Source organism: Cyprinodon variegatus, unplaced genomic scaffold, assembly GCF_000732505.1.
Source record: "Cyprinodon variegatus isolate N-32 unplaced genomic scaffold, C_variegatus-1.0 Scaffold279, whole genome shotgun sequence".
NCBI classification, from domain to species: domain Eukaryota; kingdom Metazoa; phylum Chordata; class Actinopteri; order Cyprinodontiformes; family Cyprinodontidae; genus Cyprinodon; species Cyprinodon variegatus.
This window is the reverse complement of record NW_015150732.1, coordinates 603,166-623,648: the sequence shown is the minus strand read 5'-3', so window position 1 is coordinate 623,648 and position 20,483 is coordinate 603,166. Positions and strand designations below refer to the sequence as shown.

Genomic DNA, 20,483 nt, shown 5'->3' with positions numbered 1-20,483 from the left:
GTTTTTGAATCTTTGTCTTTTTGTCAGGTTGAGAGTTTGCCTTCACCCACCCATTGGAGTATTATGAGCCCAAAGTATGAGCCTGGCCTGTCTTCTTCCCCTTCTTATGCCCCCCAACAATGAGAGGTTACTGTGGCATTCTGATGGTTCTCTAGGTGCAGGGTTCGGTATTTCGGTTGGCAATGTCTCATTCTTGACTGCCAGGCCAGACGTGGGCCTGTTGGCCATGTGGGGTCCCCAAGTTCCACCCCTGCAGAAGTCTGGGTGGTGCTTGGGTACACCATGGGAGTGGCTAGAGGTGGAGCCCAAAAGTAGCGCTGCCACAGCCCCATCGGACTACTTCACTATGGTCTTTTGGGTCAGGCCGCTCAGGGACTGGGCCTCTTTTGGGCTTGGGGCCTCGGGTGCTCTCTTCTGTCTTTCTCTGGTGGGTTTCGGACATCCCTATTTCTGCCCCCCTTGTGTCCCAGTTATATGAGGTGCTTTTGCATATCTGGGGCTTGTGTCACATCTTTATTGATCCTGGGCCCTGTAGGGCGAGTCTGGGGCTGTGCACACCTGCTATTAAGCATACTCTCCTTCAAAAGAAGCTTTGTAAATTCTTTATACATACATGAGCATGAATATGCATACATACTGTATGAGTTTGGTTCCGGGTATTAACTGATACATACTAATACTAAGCTGCAGCTGCAGATACTGTATACATTGTACCACCCTGAACAATGTTATGTAATCACCATAGGTTTTACCTTCCACAACATAGATATCTAATGGATATCAGCTGCTCAGGAAGCTTTTTTTTTATTCAATGTTTACTTTGCTTGTCTTCTTTTTATGCGGTTGTTATGTCCTCTGTCAGTCTTATAAGAGTTACCGTATTTGTTCTGTGTTGTCTATTTTTTTTTTGTCTATTTTTGCTGTTTTGATTTATTTTCTCTTTTGCCCTTCTTTCCTCTCTCTATCGTATGCCAACAACCATAATGGTCCGCTTGTGAAATGAAATCTGTTAGGCTATCATCTAGCCCTGGGACATCGATTCCCAGAGCTACATTGGCAAAACAGGACACAAATAACAAATCAAAAAACAACAGCGTGACTTCAGTAAGAGGCATCTTCATATCCTGTGCAAGACAGGCAGCTACATAAGATCCTTTATGCCTTCAGCTATCAACACTTATAACAACTCATTGAACATTTGTCCTTGAGTTACTGGAATGTTTCATTTCACAGTGGGATTAATAAAGTATTTTTAAATTAAAGTGAATGGTTAAAACTACATTCTTTATATATTTTTTCTCATTTCACCTTCCCCCTTTTAGTTTTCCACCCTCATAAAGGTTCTGAAGATTATATTCACAGAAAATCAGCAGAGTCCTAGATGCCTAAAACCAATGATTTATCACATACTTTGTTACTGTTTATACTATAACTTTCATAAGTACTGCAATAATTAAAAAAATAACTTAATATTTTTACAATGCAATCTCTCTGTCTCTATTTATAAATACAGAAAATAATTAAATTGCGAATCAAATCCAAATTTAAACATAATTATGTTATAACGTCACATATAACAGTTAAAGCTCTTTTTAGTTTATATTTATCCTGTGCTGAAGTACATCCTAAATTTGATTGGCTGCTGTTTCTCATGAAATCAATTTCTAACAATCTGATTACTGCAAATCAACCCAGCTGTTGCCCAGCCACCTTTTCTATAACATTATTAGGCCTGCTGAATGAGCTGAAGATAGGATGAAGGTACATGTGCTGTAAGGCATGTTTATTAGGTGACAAAAATGGTGCCATTTATTAATATTAATCAGATTTAAGGGCTGACTGAGGGGAGGGAGATATTGACACTGTGTGTATTCCTCTCTATCTCTGTATCTTAAGATTTTTTAACTTTGCTCAAGCATCTTAATGAACTCAATGTCAGTGGTGTCAACTATTTCTGTGTTCACAATAGCAAAGAGGTATCAATAGGTGGTGAAGTATTACAAAAAGGAATACATTAATTAAGAAGAAAAGAAACAATTAATAAATGTTTCACACAACTAAATATGAATGTCGCATGTAAATCTACTTTATGCATTTGGGCCATCCCATTGGTCTGCCATTGTGCGGCGCCTGGGTGGCAGTGTGGGGTTAAGGGTTTTGCTTAGGTTCCCAGAGTGGTGGCTGTGGGGATTGAACTGGGTACTTGCAATCTTCTCAGAGCACAAGCGAACTGCTCTACCCACGAGGCCAACGCTCCCACAAATATCAGGCATACATCTCTATCGACAAATATGCCTATTCTGAAAATTTAATTTCTGACTACATTTGACAGTTGGAGGGGCTGACTTTCTTTCTTTCTCACCAAACTATATTTTCTCTATTTCATTGTGGTTTTAATAGATGGAGATGATTGACATTGTGTATATGAAAAAACAGTAGACTTCTAAATAGCAGTTTATAGAGCTCTATGGCACAAATATAAGGTCTCCATACCCTTTCTACCCTCTCTCAGGTTCTTCATAACATTATTACTGTAACAAATGACAAAACATAATATTTACTGAGACAGGTTCTGTGGCTGTGCCTTTTCACCTGAGGAAGCACTTACAGTATTACTTTAAAATCATAGAGTCAATAAACTTGTCCACATTTGAAGCAGCTAGATTGACACATGTGAGCTGCTGCCATTGCCAGGAGAGCTCCAGCTGATACAGGCAAGTGTTGCAAGGTTTTACCCATTGAGATCACCATGGACATGCTGATTAGTGAATTGTGTTGCTCATAATAATGTCAGAACATGAACTTAAAGTAAATGTATATTAATTTCCTCAAAAGTTTAAATACCATTTCTGATTTACCCTTATAGCATGTGCTACTTTCTGTGGGTATGTCACATAAAATCAAAATAAAGTATACAAAAACTAAATTTACGTAATTTGACATAATTTTAAAAAGGGGTTTTAAAACTTTGAAAATAACTGCATTTATCGTTGTAGGTAGTGACAAACAATTACATTAAAGAATATGATGTTTATCCATCTGATCAAATATGGTTTTAATTCCTCAAGTGAAGTTTTCATGGCTACAAAAATACTGTTATTTTTTTTTTTGGTTCTCTTCCTTCCTATTGTGTTCTGAAAGAAGTATTGGTGTAGTACTGAGCCAACACTGTGGAGCAAGCTTGACCGCTGCATGCACTCTAGGAGTAAAGTTGAGATGAAGATAAGGTTCCAATTACACTTGACTGTTTAAATTCTACATTTCAGATAACAGTTTACATTAGAACAATCCCCAGTGGTTTAATGTACTCCAAATGATTAATGAAACTTCTGAGAAGTCGCATTGTGTGTTGTGCTTACTGATTCACAGTTCAATCACATCCAAGCCTTTTCGCCAGTTTCCCAATGCAGCTTCTGTCTACTCACAATTGATCATGTTAAATGTACTTAATGTGAAAGAACAAAAATAAAGCTTATGGATACAAGTGTCCAAAAAGCCCTTCTAGATATAGAAATCAGTGATTATGATATATATATAAAATGATTTAATATTAAGATCAGAAAGGTTGATTAAACATCTAATTTGTCAAAGATGTGATTTAACATTTATATTTAATTTTATACTGCCTCAAGCTGAATATTTTTTTGTTAAACAAATGGAGAACTTTTGAATGTGCTTCTTGGTGTTCCATATTTTAAATCATTCACTTCAGCAGCTAGTTGTCTGTTTACTTATCCAAATGTTAGCAGTAATTTGGAGTCTGGCCTCCAGGCAAACGCAGACATGTGCTGCAAATATTCAATATTCACACTCCTTCTAGCTGCGCTTTGGCTTCAATCCCTTCCTGTGGGAAATATCTAGCTCTTTAGCAGCTCAGAGTTTAACTGTGTTCATTAGGCAGTAGCTACTGTAACTATCCCTGGGTTTGCATAGGTATTAATTTATTTTGCTTGATTCCAATAGTATCTAAAAAAAGTATGACTAAGCATAAGTTCGCCTTTGACTCTGTGCATACCATGCACAGAATGCTAGAGTAATAATAGTAATGCTTTATCCTCCAATATTTTGCATAGAGTGACATTATGCTGTCTGATTTCAGACATTGTACTGTACTCTGTCTTTTACTGTATTGCATGTTCAGGTATTTAATTTGGCTAATGATCTGAAATTCTCTGTACAGTAGGTTTTTGCATTTATATCCCTGAATAATTCTTTTGCATTACAGCTTTTTCTCCCTGGCTTCAATTAAGTTTCCCCTTATAATGGGATGTTCTGCGCTCCCTTATTTAGGCCAGTGCATCAAGATATGACCCAGACAGTGTACATAGATTGCGTTGCATAAATATGTATATATGTCTTGAATATTTTCAGTTTGTCACATAACAACCAGATGTTTTAATGTGCTGAGACCATGAATTGATTTATGACCTGCTGTTTATTACTACTGTTTGGTGCTGCAGCTTTTCCTGATATTTATCTATCAGTGTGTGAAGAACATGTCTGTGAACATAATTTTTCACTTCTTTCCAGATTTTTTAATTTGTTCTCTAATTACCATTAATATTCCCTTATGATGCTTTAAGTCATCCACACAAGCTGTAATTTTAGTGAGATGAACAGACAAATAGTTGAACTCTACTTATAGTATACTTCTGAAGTTCTGGTTGTGTTTATTTTCTATTTTGAGTTCTTGATCCACTTTAAATTCTTGGCTTTTTTCATAGATGCTATATTTTGCTTTTATCTTTCTGTTTTACTTGTTACTCCGTTTTGTCTCTTTTGGACCTGTAGTTTCGGATAAATTGGTGCTTTTTCTGTCTATTTTTAACCATTGTGTTCTTCTCTCTCGCCTTTCAGTGTTTATCAGTAAATCCATTCAGAGATTGGCTCTCAGTTCTTTTTAGAGATCTCCTTTCCCCACAAGTGAAGCCTGTTGTTTATTGGTCTCACTTGTTTTTGCACCCAAAATCTGAGTGATTGTATCCGGCATGCCATACTTAAAAAAAATGGTATATGCGATTTGAGAAGTGCTACTTGGTTTTTTACATTGGGACTTTATTGTTTTCAGTTTGGCAGTGAACCTGTAAGCATATAAACCATGCTGCACCTTTTGCAAATATATATATACAGTATATATATATATATATATATATATAAATATATATATATATATATATATATCAGTCCTTGAACACTTTTTTTATTACCCTGTGGTTGAAAGAAATGTACAGTAGTTTTGGAAAGAAACACCANCCTGTACAGTAGTTTTGGAAAGAAACACCAAAACATTTAAAGCTAGAATTTAAAAAAAAAATTGCAGAATTAAACATGGACTGCTTTAATGTTTTTTTTTTTTTTTTTACATATTTAGCTGTATTTCTATTTAATACCCTAATCTGAAAAGCAGAATGAAACAAAAAAGAAACTAATAACAACAATTGTTTTATTGTCACAGAGAAGTTAAGAAAAAAAAAATAATAGCATAGTTCAAAGGCATTTTTATTTTATCTGCTGTTTTTGTAATACTTGGCGTAATTTCCTTGTAAGGACTCTATTAATATTGACATTAAATTTTTTAAATGTGGAAACCTAACTGCATGGCAGAAGCAAATTAGATTGCTGGCCTCTGTACCCCGTCCTGATAAGCTCCATCACTGAGAAACAGTTGCCTACGTGTGTATGTGGCTAACAAAATTCAAGGCATTCACCTAAGTTGGACAGAGATTTAAGGGCTTCTGTAAAAAAAAAAAAAAGTTAACAAATGCTCTGTACATAAAAAACTGGGTTTTGTGTATCAGAGAAGCTTTTGTCAGTTAGGAGGGTTCTGTCTGCATGAAGCGGCAGTGAAATATTATTTAAAACCTGCTCTCAGAACAGGAAAGTCTGAAGCCATCCTCAATGGAAAGCCTACACTGCTAAACAGAGAAGGTGTTTCCATTCTAAAAAGGTTCTGCAATCAATGTAGAATAGGATTTTGCAGGCATCCCCGGTGATAAAGCGACAAAAAATGTCAGTCTGACAAATAACCATTGCCATCTCTAGTAGATGATGTAGTAGATGAGCACATTTACACTATTATTTACTGTAGATTTTTTATTTTTATTTTATTTTATCCTAACCATTTTATTTTTTTTTATATCTATGTCCATGTTTTTCTTAGACACAAACCTCTACTAAATGAATCAGTTCAATGTAGTTTTTCTCCATTTAGGTTTCAAAAATGGAGAAAAGGAAAAACAACTTGGTTATTTTATTTTTGCAATCTCATTTTGAAACAGATAAACCGAAGGGAATTGGGTTACCTCTGTAACACTGTACCTGTTTTAGTCTAAATTAGTTTGACAATAAAACAGATACTATTTACGGCTATAAACATTATTTTCACTTGTTTGGTACCGTTTCACTGATAAGACAATAAAAGCAGGCAAAGACGCTACAATATCTCCACATAGTGCAGAAACAATAATCCCATCATCGCTTATCTTTTGCATTGTATGGCAGTGCATGGCATTTAGAATTTTTATTATATTTATTATGGGAAGCCACATGAATCAATCTCTGGATGAGGCTGCTTTTTGTCCCTCTGATAAAAGTTTAACCCTTCTGCTGATTTAACTGTCTGTCTGACTCCTGCACTATACAACTTTAACTAGAATCTACAGTTTATGCCATATTCATGAGTCTATATGGTAATACTGTATATTTGTTTAAAGACTCAAAGGTAAACTTTTTTAAACTGAAGTAAATATTATAGATTATAGTAATCTAAAAAGGCAACAACTAAGGGGGTGGTTGATAGGTGTACTTAACCACCGATGTTGTGTGTCTGTATAACTTAATGAACGCTTACCTATTGTAAGCTCTGGGTCGGTTCTCCACTATGCATTTTTTTCTCCCTGTTTTCTACTTATTTAACATTTCTTAAATTTTTTTTACCCATACAAGAACCATGTTTTCAACAATGAGTGGAATAGTGTCTAATAGCTTTTTGTTTATTTAAAGAAAGAGCCAAGACAAATCATTTTTATTGCTACAGCACAACTGCAATTTAAGTTCCACACTAATATTTCAGATCTGCTCTTTGTTTTAAAAGGCAAAGACAGATCATTCAATAGGAAAACTATTTTTCAGCATCACCTTACAATACATTTAACAATGCATTAATGGCATATCTAATTTTTACAACCAGATCTGCTTTTTTTTATGTGTGAGATAAATTGTGCCTCATGATCATGACAACTTTCTCTTGTCACACCATGTAAACCAAACACTTCTTTCAATTCAATTAGCAAAGCAATAATAACATTATGTATCCCTTATGCTACATCATCAAACAGCTTGACCTGCTTTGATTACTATTTTTACCACTTTGGGGAATTAATTTTCTTCTCAAATGGACAGTTGATCCTTCACCATAAAAGAGCAAATAAGACAATGACCCCTCAGCAGAAATAAAATAGGCTATTGTGAAAACAGTCTTGACACAGGAGAACAATGTTTATCACATCCATGATCCCAATGCATATGCGCTATTTAGAAGGATTGCACCTCAAAAGACAGGTACAGCAAATACATAGTCCACTTTGATTTCCTCATATTAAAAGCTGCATTACAGGTAATTTTTCAGTAATGGAAATATACACAAAAACTTTGCAATAGCAACTTAATCTGGGCTATTTAAGAAAAGAAATCAGTATTAATATTAAATTAAGTGGCTTTCAATTTTTGCTTTAGACTTATCTTCACTAACTCCCAAAACACATTGGCATCTGGGTGAAGCAAAATCTTAAAACTTTGTAATCCTGCCAGCAGCTGAAGGAGGAAAGTCTATCATGAAGCGATTTGTTCAAAACAAAAGTCATTTTTAGGTAATTTGCGAAGATGACAAGTTGAATTTGTTTCCAATCATGCCGTCCTCTCTGGGGGTTGGTTAATCCAATTCAGTATGAATAAATAAGCAGATGCTGTTTAGAAGCCTAGTTCCACATCTTGAAAACACAAATACATGCAGAAGAAAAATCTGAATATGGTATATTATGTAATTCAGAGATAATATAATAGAGCCTTATAAGTTATGGTATGTGTGTACAATGTCTTTTTTTTTAATCAAAACCATGATAAACTGCTACCTTCATATGGGATTCTGAAGGATGTGAAGGTTCAAGGGGGGTTGGAACATTATGGGGTGGAGGGTTTTGTTTTGAGCCACAGAGCAGCAGCCTCAGCAGCATTCAGAAGGAGTTCATGTGCAAGTTAATCTGACAAATTGAATGGGACACTTTGGTCTGTGTGTGTGTGTTGGTGAAGGCTAAGCATGTCGTGGTGAATACTGCATGATGTTGCAATGCTGCAGCTGCCTGCTTGGACAAACTTAGCTCCACTGTCTTTATTTTGTCACATTAAAGGGTCAAAAACACACCCCTGGTGTGTCACAAGGACATTACTTTGGAATGATGTGCTACTGCCCTCTGTTTTAGTTATGCTTTGAATGCTAAGAAAATAAATGTTGTCATTTCATAAATTGCATTTTAGAGGTCTTCAATAAGTTTTCTTATTTTGTCAGTTTTCCACATTTTACTTAAATTTAATTTACTGGGATTATATTTGAAATCTTGATCATTAATACAAGCCTAAGAATGTCCGGCTCAGAACAAAAAAAAAATAGTATTTGAGACGGAAAGACAGTTCGATTTAACAAAATGATTATTTAAGACGGAAGTGCAGAGAACAACGTTGGTATCAAAGGCAGACACATCTGCAGGAGGAGACCACAGGTTAGTGACTACATCTTTCTGGTGGAGGATGATAATGAGAGTCCCAGGCGCTGATCTGTTGGAGCTCTGGGGACAGGCAGGAGATCAGAACTGAGCAGACAAAGAAGACAGGATAAGCCAGAGGACGGAGCCAAAACCGTTGTCGTAGAGGTGCTCGTTAGTCAGAGCTACAAGATCAAAGGTACGAATAGGTGCCGAACGGAAATCCAGAACGGAGTCGGGGAACAGTTACAGGTTTGGTAAACAGGCAGGCAGAAATCCAGCAGGAGTCCAAAGACAGGTCATGCAAACAGATCCGTACAACAACTGGCAGGCCCAGAAGTCAAGAGGCAGAACAGGTCAGGATAAGGCAATCAGAACATACAGGAATAGAGATCTCTCTCCAAGGGCTCGAATAATCTGGCACTGATGTCTAGTTGATGGCTGGTGAAATAGAGGCTAAAGCAGGTTGATCAGATGAAAGGTAATGAGAACTGGGTGTAGATAAGCAGATGAATGAAAAGAGTAATCAGACCATACATCAGCATCCAGATCATGCCAAAGAAATGTGAGGGAATACTTTGTGTAACCACCTTTCAATTTATTGATGGCTGTTTTTTTTATTTTATTGTTTTTTTCAAATTCTGTAGCCTTCGAAGGTCAAAAAAGAACACGACACCCCGTATCAGAGTTTATTAGCAAAAAGATTTGCAACCATCCTTCCCCTGTTACTTAACAGCTATGAACTGCTTTGTGTTAATTTAAAATAAAAATAAAATAAAATGAGGTTAGTAGTTGTGGCTAAATGTTAAAGCTGAATGTACACACATGAACAAGGTTGTTGGTACCCCTCCTTCAATGAAAGCTAATCCTACAACGGTCACAGAAATAATTTGAATCTGTCAAAAGCAATAATAAATGGGACTGCAGCCCACCTCCCTGGACATGGCAGCTGTAGGAAAATTGATGACAAAACAAAGAGACGGATAACAATAAGATAAACAAAAGAGCCTAGAGATACTGTTCAAAAATTTAAAGGGGGACTTCAAACTGAAGGAACGTCAGTGTCAGATCGCAACATCCTTGTTGTTTGAATCAAAGATGACTTAATGTGAGATGACCAAGGAGGATAGGAAAGTAGATCATAAAAAAGGCAGATATGAATTTACAAAACTAAATGTTGACCAGCAACAAAACTTCAGAGAAACTGTAACTTTTTGCTAAGGGACATAAGCTCCATTTTTACAGATGGAAAAATGAATAGAGGAGGCTCTGTTATGGCGTGGGGCTTCATCTGACACAGGGTGTCTGTAATCTTTGCAGGGTTCAGCAAAATGGCAATACTATCAGTGGATTTAAGAGAGAAATACGCTGCCCAGTGTCAGAAAGCTTGTTCTCAGTCAATGACACATTTATCGTCTTACAATAGGATAATGGCCCAAAACAGACAGCTAGAACCAATAATGTCTAAGAGGAAAAGATTTTGGCAGCTTTGGAGGGATCTCAAACATTAATTTTAATTAGTTCAGTTTCATGAATCTTTGTATGTATCATACTTTTGTTAGATTCTGGTTATTTTTGTGACAATTGTGAGTTTTCCTCTCATTAAATAAGGGCTACAAACAGTTTGGTGGATATGAGTAGGTTTTAAAACTCTGCATTATGTTTGACTTGTCTAGATTCATTAAGCTTCATGTGCCAGTCTCTCCATCTGAACTATTGGTCGCCTCTCTAGAGCCTTACCTTTTGTGTTTGTATCATCTGTTCACTTCAGTGTGATTATCCGGCTCCTTCATTAACACTAAGGTTAAATCAGCAACAGACAGCAGCTGCAGCCTTGGCCAAAAGGGACATGAGCACTGATCTGAAGCAGATTAGCTTGGAGATTGTGTACATCTGTGTGCCTGTGTGTACTTTAACCCACCTGTCCTTTTCCCTTCCCTTGCCTTTTCTCCTTGTAACATCACCAGGGTTCGATCGATGCGCTGTCCTGGAGCAGAGATGCTAGATCTTGGCTTTATGGAGTCGTTTCCACCTCCTGTGTGTTGCACTGTGAAAAAGCCCCACAAGGCTGTTGATAGGTTAAAGGACTGTGTAGCAAAGCACATCCATAACCCAGTAGAAGATGTAGTATGCTGCTATATTTTCTGCTTCTTTTTAACAGTGTTTTGATTGCATTATTGATCAGCCAACTGGATAAAACCATAATCCCAACTCAGATATCGGATGCTTGATTAATAAATATCACAACAACATAGCAGTATCTTTATTTCCAAAGATTTTTCAAAGCAAACTTGGAGGCTGTAGGTGTATGTAAGCAGGGTGTTACGAGCTCTGTGATATAAGAGACTTAGCAGTCATATAATCCTCCCAACGTGTCTCGAAAATACAGACAGTGCCTTTAAGCAAGTGTGCCTGATTTATACCTAAAACGTGTATATTGACCATCATGGTGCTACAGGAAAATGTTCTTTTTAGCAGATGTGAAGCATTAAAGCTTATCTGTTTCTCTTTTCATGTAAAATTCATGTTGTTCTCCCACCCAAGAGAGGTATGACAGTGTGTTGGAAGTGGAATACAAGGTATTATGCATAACATCTGTGTTTAAGATAGAGATAGGAAACCGGGATTCAGACTGACCTACTAAGTTACAGCAACATTTGTGTTAAAGCCTATTGGCGAATTGGCAGAGTGATCTCAGACAAGTGATTGCTTGGTTAATTGCGATCCAACAACACATACTTATAAAGCTGTGCCTTGTTTTTTTCTCTGAGAGCAAGAGGTTAGCTGAGAGCTGAAGCAAACAGATGTAATGAGCAGAAACAAATCAGCTTTCTCAGATGGTGTACAGTCAAATGGATGGTTGCAGGTATTTAAAGCCTTTGCAGCTGAAAGGATCAAGATAATTTAATCAACGCATATTTTAATTAATAAAAATGGTAATGGAAGTTAATTAATCTTTAGAAGTATTACAAATTTTAATAGGTTTCACCAAATAAACATTTTTTAAAGTAATATTTCATTGACTTCTGCTGTTACTAAAGATTAGAACAGTGATTTTAAACTCAAATCCTCAAGGACCAATGTTCTGCAATTTGTAGAAGCATTCCTTGCTCTACCCACTTGAATCAAATAGCTACACTACTTCACACCCAGCAGTCAATGCATTGCTGAGCTCTGCTAATAAATTAAAATTAGAGGCAGGTGTAGAAGCACATCTAAAGGTTGCAGGACACTACCACCGGAGTCTGAGGCCATTGAGTTAGAGTATAGATTGGGCAGAGGCTTGCCTGAGTCATGAAACACTTCCATTGGACAAATTAAGACTTGAGAAAAGGGATTTGGAGTGATAGATCAAAACTTTAAATTTGTAGTTCCTCACACCGCATCTTCTATGTCATCAAGTAGGCAAAACAGTGGTTCCACAGTTTGAGACATCAACTGTGAAACATGGAAGAGGAAGTATGACAGTCATGGACAGTTTTGCTGTCCAGCTACTTGTACAAAGTGAGAGACACCTTGAGCCAAAAACGGTAAACAATGCAATCTGTGGCGCCACAAAAAAACCTTTAGTATCTGCCTGGATCATCAGGGTTTCACTTCAGAGCAAGATGTTTACCTAATATATAAGTCCAAGCTGTGACAGCACTGCCTCAGGGAAAAACAAAACAAAACAGTTGATACGCTAAAAAACATGGAGGGACCAGTACATTCCCCAGACTCCACAAATTTAGAAATAATTTTTGGAAGATTATCTGATTTCTTTGTTTAAAGAAAGCAACAAGAATGCTGAGTTGTGTCTGCAAAGGGTGGCTGTGTTCATGAATAGATGTTTAGAGTATATTTTAATCCAATACAGAATGTGTTTTTTAATCCATTCTATTATTCCGTGTTGTTTTATTTTACTACAATTTGTAATATGATTTCATTTCAGAGTGCAATAATTTTCAGGAAAAAAAGAAAGGCATATTTACGTAAAATATTTAAATGTTTCACTTAAAAACGGATATGTAAAATTAGAAATACGGATTGACTGATTTTTACATTATGATGTATATATTTGGTTGATAGAATAACTATCAACATGGGTGCTTCATTCAAAGTTGGACTACCCAGTCTACCCACGACTCAGCTGTTTTCACTGTGTTTTAGGAACCAAAATCCAATTTTATGTAGCTGTTTACAAGCTTGTTGTCTAAAAATAATCCTGAATATGTGTTAAAATTAAATAAACCTGGCTTCAATTATTTCAATCTGAAAAACTCACACGAAGAGAAAAGACAATTAGAAGAAATGTTTTTACCCAATTACTTTGTCTTTGGCGCTCAGACCTCGGCAGGAAACATTGAGCTTATTTTTGATAGATATGCATGAACAGGAGCAATGAATAGGGCTGTTTCCTCCGAGGCCTGAAACTGGTGTTGGAATGGAGATTAGACTGCTTGTTAGCGACACAGTACGCTGAGCTTTATGGGGAGATCCAGTGGAGCATATACTAGAGCTTCACTCAGGGACCTGGAAGATGGAAGTCCAGTTTGGATATCACAGGTTGAGAGAACCTGTCCATGATGAGCAAGCAAGAAGCGACAGTGGAGAGGAAAAGCTCCCCATTGGAAAGAAACCTCTGGCAGAACCAGGCTCAACATGGCGTCCTTCTGTCGGACCGGTTGAGATGAGACAGGGAACGCAGTAAGAGTCCGGAAGTAATGACACTCTGATGAAGCTTTAGCTACGATGGTGAAGGAGGGGCTGGAGGTGGGTTGAAACAAAGTAATCTGAATGAAGTCACACAGCACAACCACCACCTGCGCACAGGAGCAGACAAGTTTCAGATCTGAGGCCTTTTAAGATGAACTTTGGATGCCGATTGGCTTTCGTGGAGGTGTAGTTCAAAGCTGATTGGCTGTGTCATAGGTGGATGTAGGAGAGCAATGAGTTTCTTCAGTTGAACTTCCACCTAGGCTCCATTAACTGTTTATGTACGCTGAGGTAAATGTCAGGGTCAGAAACTTTTTTCGATACCAAGGTCTTGCAATTTCATAGACAAGCTCTGATGTTACAAAATGGCACCTTGACGAAACAGTATTTTCCATAAATATTTGCATTTTGAAAAGTTTCAAATGTTTGTTGTTGACTTATTAAGCATAACTACACTGTTGTTCGATTGCACAAGGTTTAGTGTTGGAGGTTTTTAGTTGTCACTAAGGATCTACTAAAATCTACAAGGAACAAATCCTGAAAGACTCCTGCAGCACAGAGACTGTAGTGTTTTAAAGACAATTGCAGAGACAGAATTCTATGGAGCGAGTCAAAAACAAAATCAGATTTGATATGATATCTTGCAGATGAAGTTAATCTATTTTAAGATAAAATAAGCAGGAAAAGGCAAAAGTGCTGTTTTTTTTTCATTCATTTATTTGTTCTACTTCTGTGATTGCTAAAAGGCTCTAGTCCCCCTCTAGCACTCAGCAACATCTTCAGCTGTTGGAATTTTCCTTTATAAAAATCCAGACATTACCTTTGGTACACTGTCAGAGGTGTGTTCAGACGTCTATTAAAACACTAAGCCTGTGGAACCTACAGCTTTCTTTGTTGCTGTCCCTTTGGTCACATTCACAGCTTAGTTATTGGGTCATCTTCTAATACCTGTTGCTCTTACATGTTTAACTGCACCCTCTGTATCGCAACCACACTGTAGTAGTTCTCTGAGTTGTTGCCTGTTAAACCTCTGAAAATCAACGGGATTTTTTATTCTTCTTCTATGGGAGTCTCTCACTGTATCGACTATTGTAAGCCATTTTGAACTTGCTTTTGCATCTAGGGCTGTGTCACCGTAGTGTCATCAGACATTCCTAGGTTTCAGGGCTAAGAACCACAATTTCTGACTTTCTTTAGATGCTGTTTTTTTCACAAACCAAAGCACTGAAAGAGAACACAGACTGTACCAGACATGGTTACTGGTGTACAGACTTTAATAGTTTCATCCAAACTCTATGATAGAACAGATGTAAAAAGGATTGCTTGATCTGAAGTTGGTGTCTGCATCCAGATCTTACTGGTGTGTTTTGATAGAACATTGACGATGTTTGGTGTCATGAACTGGGTTGTTCTGTTTAATTCCTTGTTTACTAACTGCGAGCGTGCAATATCGTACCTCTGGTAATATTGATTTTGTTATGATCAATACTCCGAAAATGTATGTTTACTATGAAATAGCAAATGGTGAAAATACAAAAAAATAAAATTCACCATGCTAACAGGGCGCCATAATATATTCCAAAAGCCTTTGGATTAAGGCTTAAAATCTAGAGCTAGAGCGTAAAATCAGAGTATGTGTAGGTTTCTTTAAAATTCAGCTGCTTCTCTTTTTAATTTAGTTTAATTGTTTTGAAAAAAAAAATGCATGTTGTAGTAGAAGTATTGCCTAAAATATGGGCTCCTAGGGCACCTGTCATTTCCTAGAAAAAATTGTGAAGAGGCACGTTTCAAAAAATGGCTTTTAAAAGCTGTACTGACAGCAAACTTCACATGATGTGTCTGACAAAGAAGAATGTAATTTTGTTGTTAATAAAATTATAAACTAAAAAACTACCTTTTTTCTTCATATAATAACATTAATATCCAGAGTACAATGATTATATACAAAAAACATTTATTCTTCATTGCATCAAAAAGCAAAAACTAAAGACAAAAATAAGGAATCCACACAAGATCACAATTACACAAACAAGTTCCTATATTCATATACACCCCTGTGATATTCTAAATGTCTTTAGGCTTGTTTTATGGAAACCACGCCCATTTTGTATCAACCTGCAGTCTTCACACTTTAACCCTATATTTCCTATTTATCATGTGGGGAGAGTCTGGAAAATATGCCAAAAGCTTATTGATTATGAAGATAAATATGTTAAGTTATTCCAAAGCCAGTTGTGATGAATGTTGGAATCACTAGCCTGCTGGATTCCCCAGAACTATCCAAGATCTAAATACTTACCTGTAAATTTGAAGCACAGTAAAAATTATTTTTCTTTTTATAATTATTGTAGTTCTGTGCAATGTACTATTACCATGTGTATCTACAAAGCCCCTCAACATACTGCATCTCCAACAATACAGCTGTTACAATTGTCATAAAAAAAAATTCCTTTAACAAGTGTAAAAGTTTGCTGTCACGTTTTAGCCAAGAAGCTCAACCTTTGATTTACAGTGAAATATTTCTCTAGAGGGAATTTAGATTATTGATTAGGACAGTTTAGGATTTACGTTGCACTTGAATACTTTTGCTCCGTAGTACAGTGTGTTTGTTTTTTAGCTGGCACCCCATCAGTAAATGCTTATACCGTACTAAATTTCTGTTTCTGTAGTTTACTGTTAATGGTAGACATGTGCTTTCTGGCTTTTACTGAAACATCCTAATCTATAATCTATTTGTCTTTGCGAGGGAGTTTTGGCCAACTCTGTTTAAACTTGGAGAGAGTGGAACCCTAGCAAGATGAAGGTTCTAAACACTCACCCTTTTGAAAGACTCAACCTAAACCCTGGAAAACTGTGAACTATGTTTAAGTCCATTCTGTGGCTGAAATAAAAACAGAAAATCGTTTGACCTTCCACTGGTGATTTCATATACATGTCACTATAGAAAGAGTTTTGAAATTGTTATGAATTACCCGCTTCTATCTTTGAGATCCTTCCATTTTGCTGACCTCTTCTTCCTCCATTCTTCCAATGTCTCTGCTTGCCTCATGGTTCATGAGCCCTCCTTATGGCTGGGGTCACCTGTGATGATCTAATGTCAAATCTTCCAGGATTATCTGTAATCCCACAGCAGTAAAATCTGTTTGCTGACAGCTGTGTTCGTACTAACAGTGTTGTTGCTTCCTGTACAAACTCTGCCCTACATACCGGAAAAAGCCTGACTTCTTTCTGAGAAAAAGGAGAAAAAAAAATTCATTTTCTGCATCAGTGGATTCCAATTTAATGCTATTTTTCTCTCTTTCTACTGTGGTGTTTTGTTGTATTTGACTTGCATGTGATGGTGATTTCTTTCCTGAATTATTATCAGGTTGGTGTAAATTAATTGGAAGTAAACAGCAATATTCTCTCAAAGTCATGAATCTCCCGTGGGCTCTCACTTTCAATTCTCTAGCTCTCATTTTTTCGTTTTCTGTTTAGGCTTTGCAATGAATGGCTCACCAATAATTTAGCCATCACTTTTTGCTTTTCATTCACTCAGTAGATGTTCAATCGAACAGAAATGCACTTCTGCATTTGTTTACAATCTCCTTTTCAATCTTGAATAAATTGAAGCTGGAATAGAAAATCATTGAGACAAACAAATCCTTGAAGATATTAGTTTTATCGATCCAGCTGTCCTCGCATCTACAACATGCAATAATACCAGAGCAGGAGTCCATGATATCACAGTTTGCAAATGGAGTTCAATTCACTTATTGAGAAAGATTAGATTTTCATTCATGACCACACTAGATTATCAAAGGAAAATACTGGAACATAAGCTTGAGACTGACAATATTCTCTTTGCTTGCTGTGCATCTTTCAACCTTTTTAAGTTTCTCTTTTGTTTTTTCTCTTCCATCCTCAGGTAGTGTACAAGAACAACGATATCCGTCTGGAGCTCTCCCGCCTGGCCCGCATTGTTGACCCTAAGATGAAACTCCAGGGCGATGTGGTTTTCAAGTGTGAAAATGTTCCCACACTAGACCCCATCAATTTCGAGACCCCTGACTCCTTTCTCGCCCTGCCGAAGTGGAACACCAAACGCGTCGGCTCCATCTCCTTTGACTTCCGCACTTCAGAGCCCAATGGATTAATACTCTTCACCCATGGCAAACCTCAGAACCGACGTGATGTGAAGGGGCAGAAGAACAACAAGGTGGACTTCTTTGCGGTGGAGCTGCTGGATGGAGGGCTGTACCTGCTTCTGGACATGGGCTCTGGAACAATCAAAGTTAAGGCCACCCAGGCTAAAGTCAATGATGGGGTGTGGCACCACGTAGACATCCAAAGGGATGGTCGCTCTGGTAAGGATGGAGAAATCAAGGGAGTGGGACTAAGGTGAACTAATGACGAGTTCTGACTGAGCTTGGATCGGTTAAACGTGCTGAGCTTGGTTCCTTACGACCATTTACACATCACGCTAGCATTGTTCTTTGCCCACTAGTGGTGATCTATGGCACTACTGCTAGGATTGAAGGAGGGAATCGAGCATATCAAAATGGCAGTGTCTGTAAGATTGAAGAAGTTATGTTCGGTTATAATTGTGATATTTCGTTGTTTGCCGAGAGTCAGTTGAAGAAGTGCAATAAGAGCCTAAGTCTCCTCGTCATCCCACACTCACACTCTTCTGAAGCCATTTTATAAAATATAGTGTTGAGAAGATTTTGATTGTTGTTTACAGCTCTTCTTCTGTTTTATGGCGGGTGGTCAAAAACTTACTGATGTGCATTACCGCCAATTACTGGGAGCTGACTGTAAGGAGATGATGCGTTCTGCTCAAGTGCTCTTTGGCTACGTTCACACTGCAGCCTGAAGTGACCCAAGTCCGATTTTTTTGCCCATATGCGACCTGGATCTGATCTTTTCATGGCAGTCTGAACAACACAGATCCGATTTTTTCCAATCCGAAGCAGGCCACTTGGCTATGTGGTCCTGAATCCGATACGAACCTGATCATTTCAAATGCCACCTGTGTCTGAACGTCATTAATACCCGACAAAGGTCGAACTAGTACTAGATTCAGCATGGTCTGGTTGTGTCTGGCACGGTCCAGTTTTATTTATGCTCAACAGTTATCTCGGCTACCGTGATAGGACCGCTCTCGGCTTAAGTCTGGGGCTTAAGTCTGGCCACTATTTGTAAAAGTTTTCAACTCTAATTAGCTACGATTCTAAGAGAGGCACAGAAAGCCTGTTGTCTCCACTTTCTGTTTCTCTTTTTGTTTTTGCTCCCTAGAGCAATTTTTCTGCTTTTCTCATGATGCTGGAAAATGCACAGATGATCAAAAATTATCTTAAGGGGCAGAATGATCCCAGTGTTTTTGTTCTTTGGGAGAATGCTTAGCAAATCCATACCCTTGAATGAGAGCAATCCCACTTATAGAATGTATGAGAATTTTTTTTTTTTCTTGGTACGATACAGGGCACAATCGATGGTCACATTTTCCTCTTACATTTTCTGAATATCACAAACATTGAAAGCTCTGAAGTTAATCTCTTAATATTAGGTTTGTTCTTTTTTTTTTTTTTTACCCACTTTGTTCTCACAAAGCAACATCTAGCTTTCCACTCACATTATGTGCCCTGCTAGAAATGCAATTCTTTGTTCTCAACAGAAACAGGTGCCTGTGCTTATTTCCATCTCACTTTAAAGCCTTTTTATGGCTTACATAATGGGTTCATACTCTTAGCAGAACCTCTCCTACATGTGAATCCATTGTAATAGAATGCAAATATGGTTGCATGCTTCTGTTTAAAATGTTGATAAGATGATTTGATAATGATTTTAAGAACACCCCATTTTATAACAGATTAATGCTAATCAAACCTTTTTTAGAGAGGCCTGTTGTTATGATATTTTTTATACTGACTCTAAGTTTGGTCATAATTAACTATCTGTGAAAACACCCTAAACAAAAGTCTTAAAGTACTTTGGGATTTGTTAATAATAATATGATTCACTTTGTTCAACCATCTCTACCCCTACCGTCTGACACCTAACCAACAAACAATAATCTCTCAGACATAATAATAGCAAAATGCCCAACCACTAGTAAATACATTTGGGATATTCTTTTGCACAGAGGCCAGGAAATTTATTTAACCTATGTAGTTTCTCTGATTTCAAAACATGGCTGAATACACATAAAATGTTGAAGAAGATTACATTGGTAAAAGGGCTTAGAAACTTATTTTGCCTTAAGCTCTGGTCTCTATACAATCTCTGCATTAGGTGAGATCCTCCAGAGAACGCGCTTGTTTTAGTTGCCGTGTTATATATCAGGTTGGAGCAGCCAATTTAGCCGTGTGTCAGAGCTAGCTGCTTTGATTAATCACCGGCACAGCCCCAGAGTGCGATAGGGGAGCAGAAAGTTGGATTTCTTTGCAGGGAAAAAGAGGAATGAGACAGATAAATGGATACCAGACTGAAAGATGGTTAAGAACAGGCATAATCACACTTGTGGCATGAGTGAAATGTTAATAAGGAGTCTGGGTGAATTAAATTTCACGTCCACAAAGAGCCAGGATTTCTGCTGGGCTGCAAGATTAAAATAACATAATATTTAGGAACTCATATTTCAGAGTTTTTATGTGAGCATAAGCTGAGCCATGAGGGAAAAGGGATCCTTTTTACCTTCTATACAATATGTTTTTGACCTTAGCGGAGGCTGAAGAAGATATCAAATATATAGGATATTATGTGATACGAGTAGAGTCAGCCTTCTGAATAATACATCGGTGTCTTTAAGAAAACTGTTAAAATATTTAAGGTAGCAATTAGATTTGAAAATTCACTGTAAAATTATTGATATTGTAAGCCACTACAGATCAATGAACATGCATTTGTCAATTAACAGATTTTTTCTGGTTCTACTTATTTGTCATACTTGAGTTCTTGGGTTTATAAAGCAAATTTTAACACCAGATAAAATAATCTCATTAAATACATGTAAATGATTTCAAATTATGATTTTATATATATATATATATA

At 37.1% G+C, this 20,483-nt stretch overlaps 1 protein-coding gene across 10 annotated transcripts in view; it reads left to right on the top strand.

Moving 5' to 3' along the window:
- nrxn3 (neurexin 3) overlaps positions 1-20,483 on the top strand; it is a 380,526-nt gene that overhangs the window by 96,720 nt on the left and 263,323 nt on the right. For all 10 annotated transcript variants that reach the window (XR_001481465.1, XR_001481464.1, XM_015383267.1 and 7 more), the window contains one exon: positions 17,359-17,797. Coding sequence is in view for 8 of the 10 variants with exons in the window: in XM_015383267.1 (XP_015238753.1) it covers positions 17,359-17,797 (439 nt within the window). In the remaining 2 variants the exon portion in view is untranslated. The remainder of the gene's footprint in view (positions 1-17,358; positions 17,798-20,483) is intronic.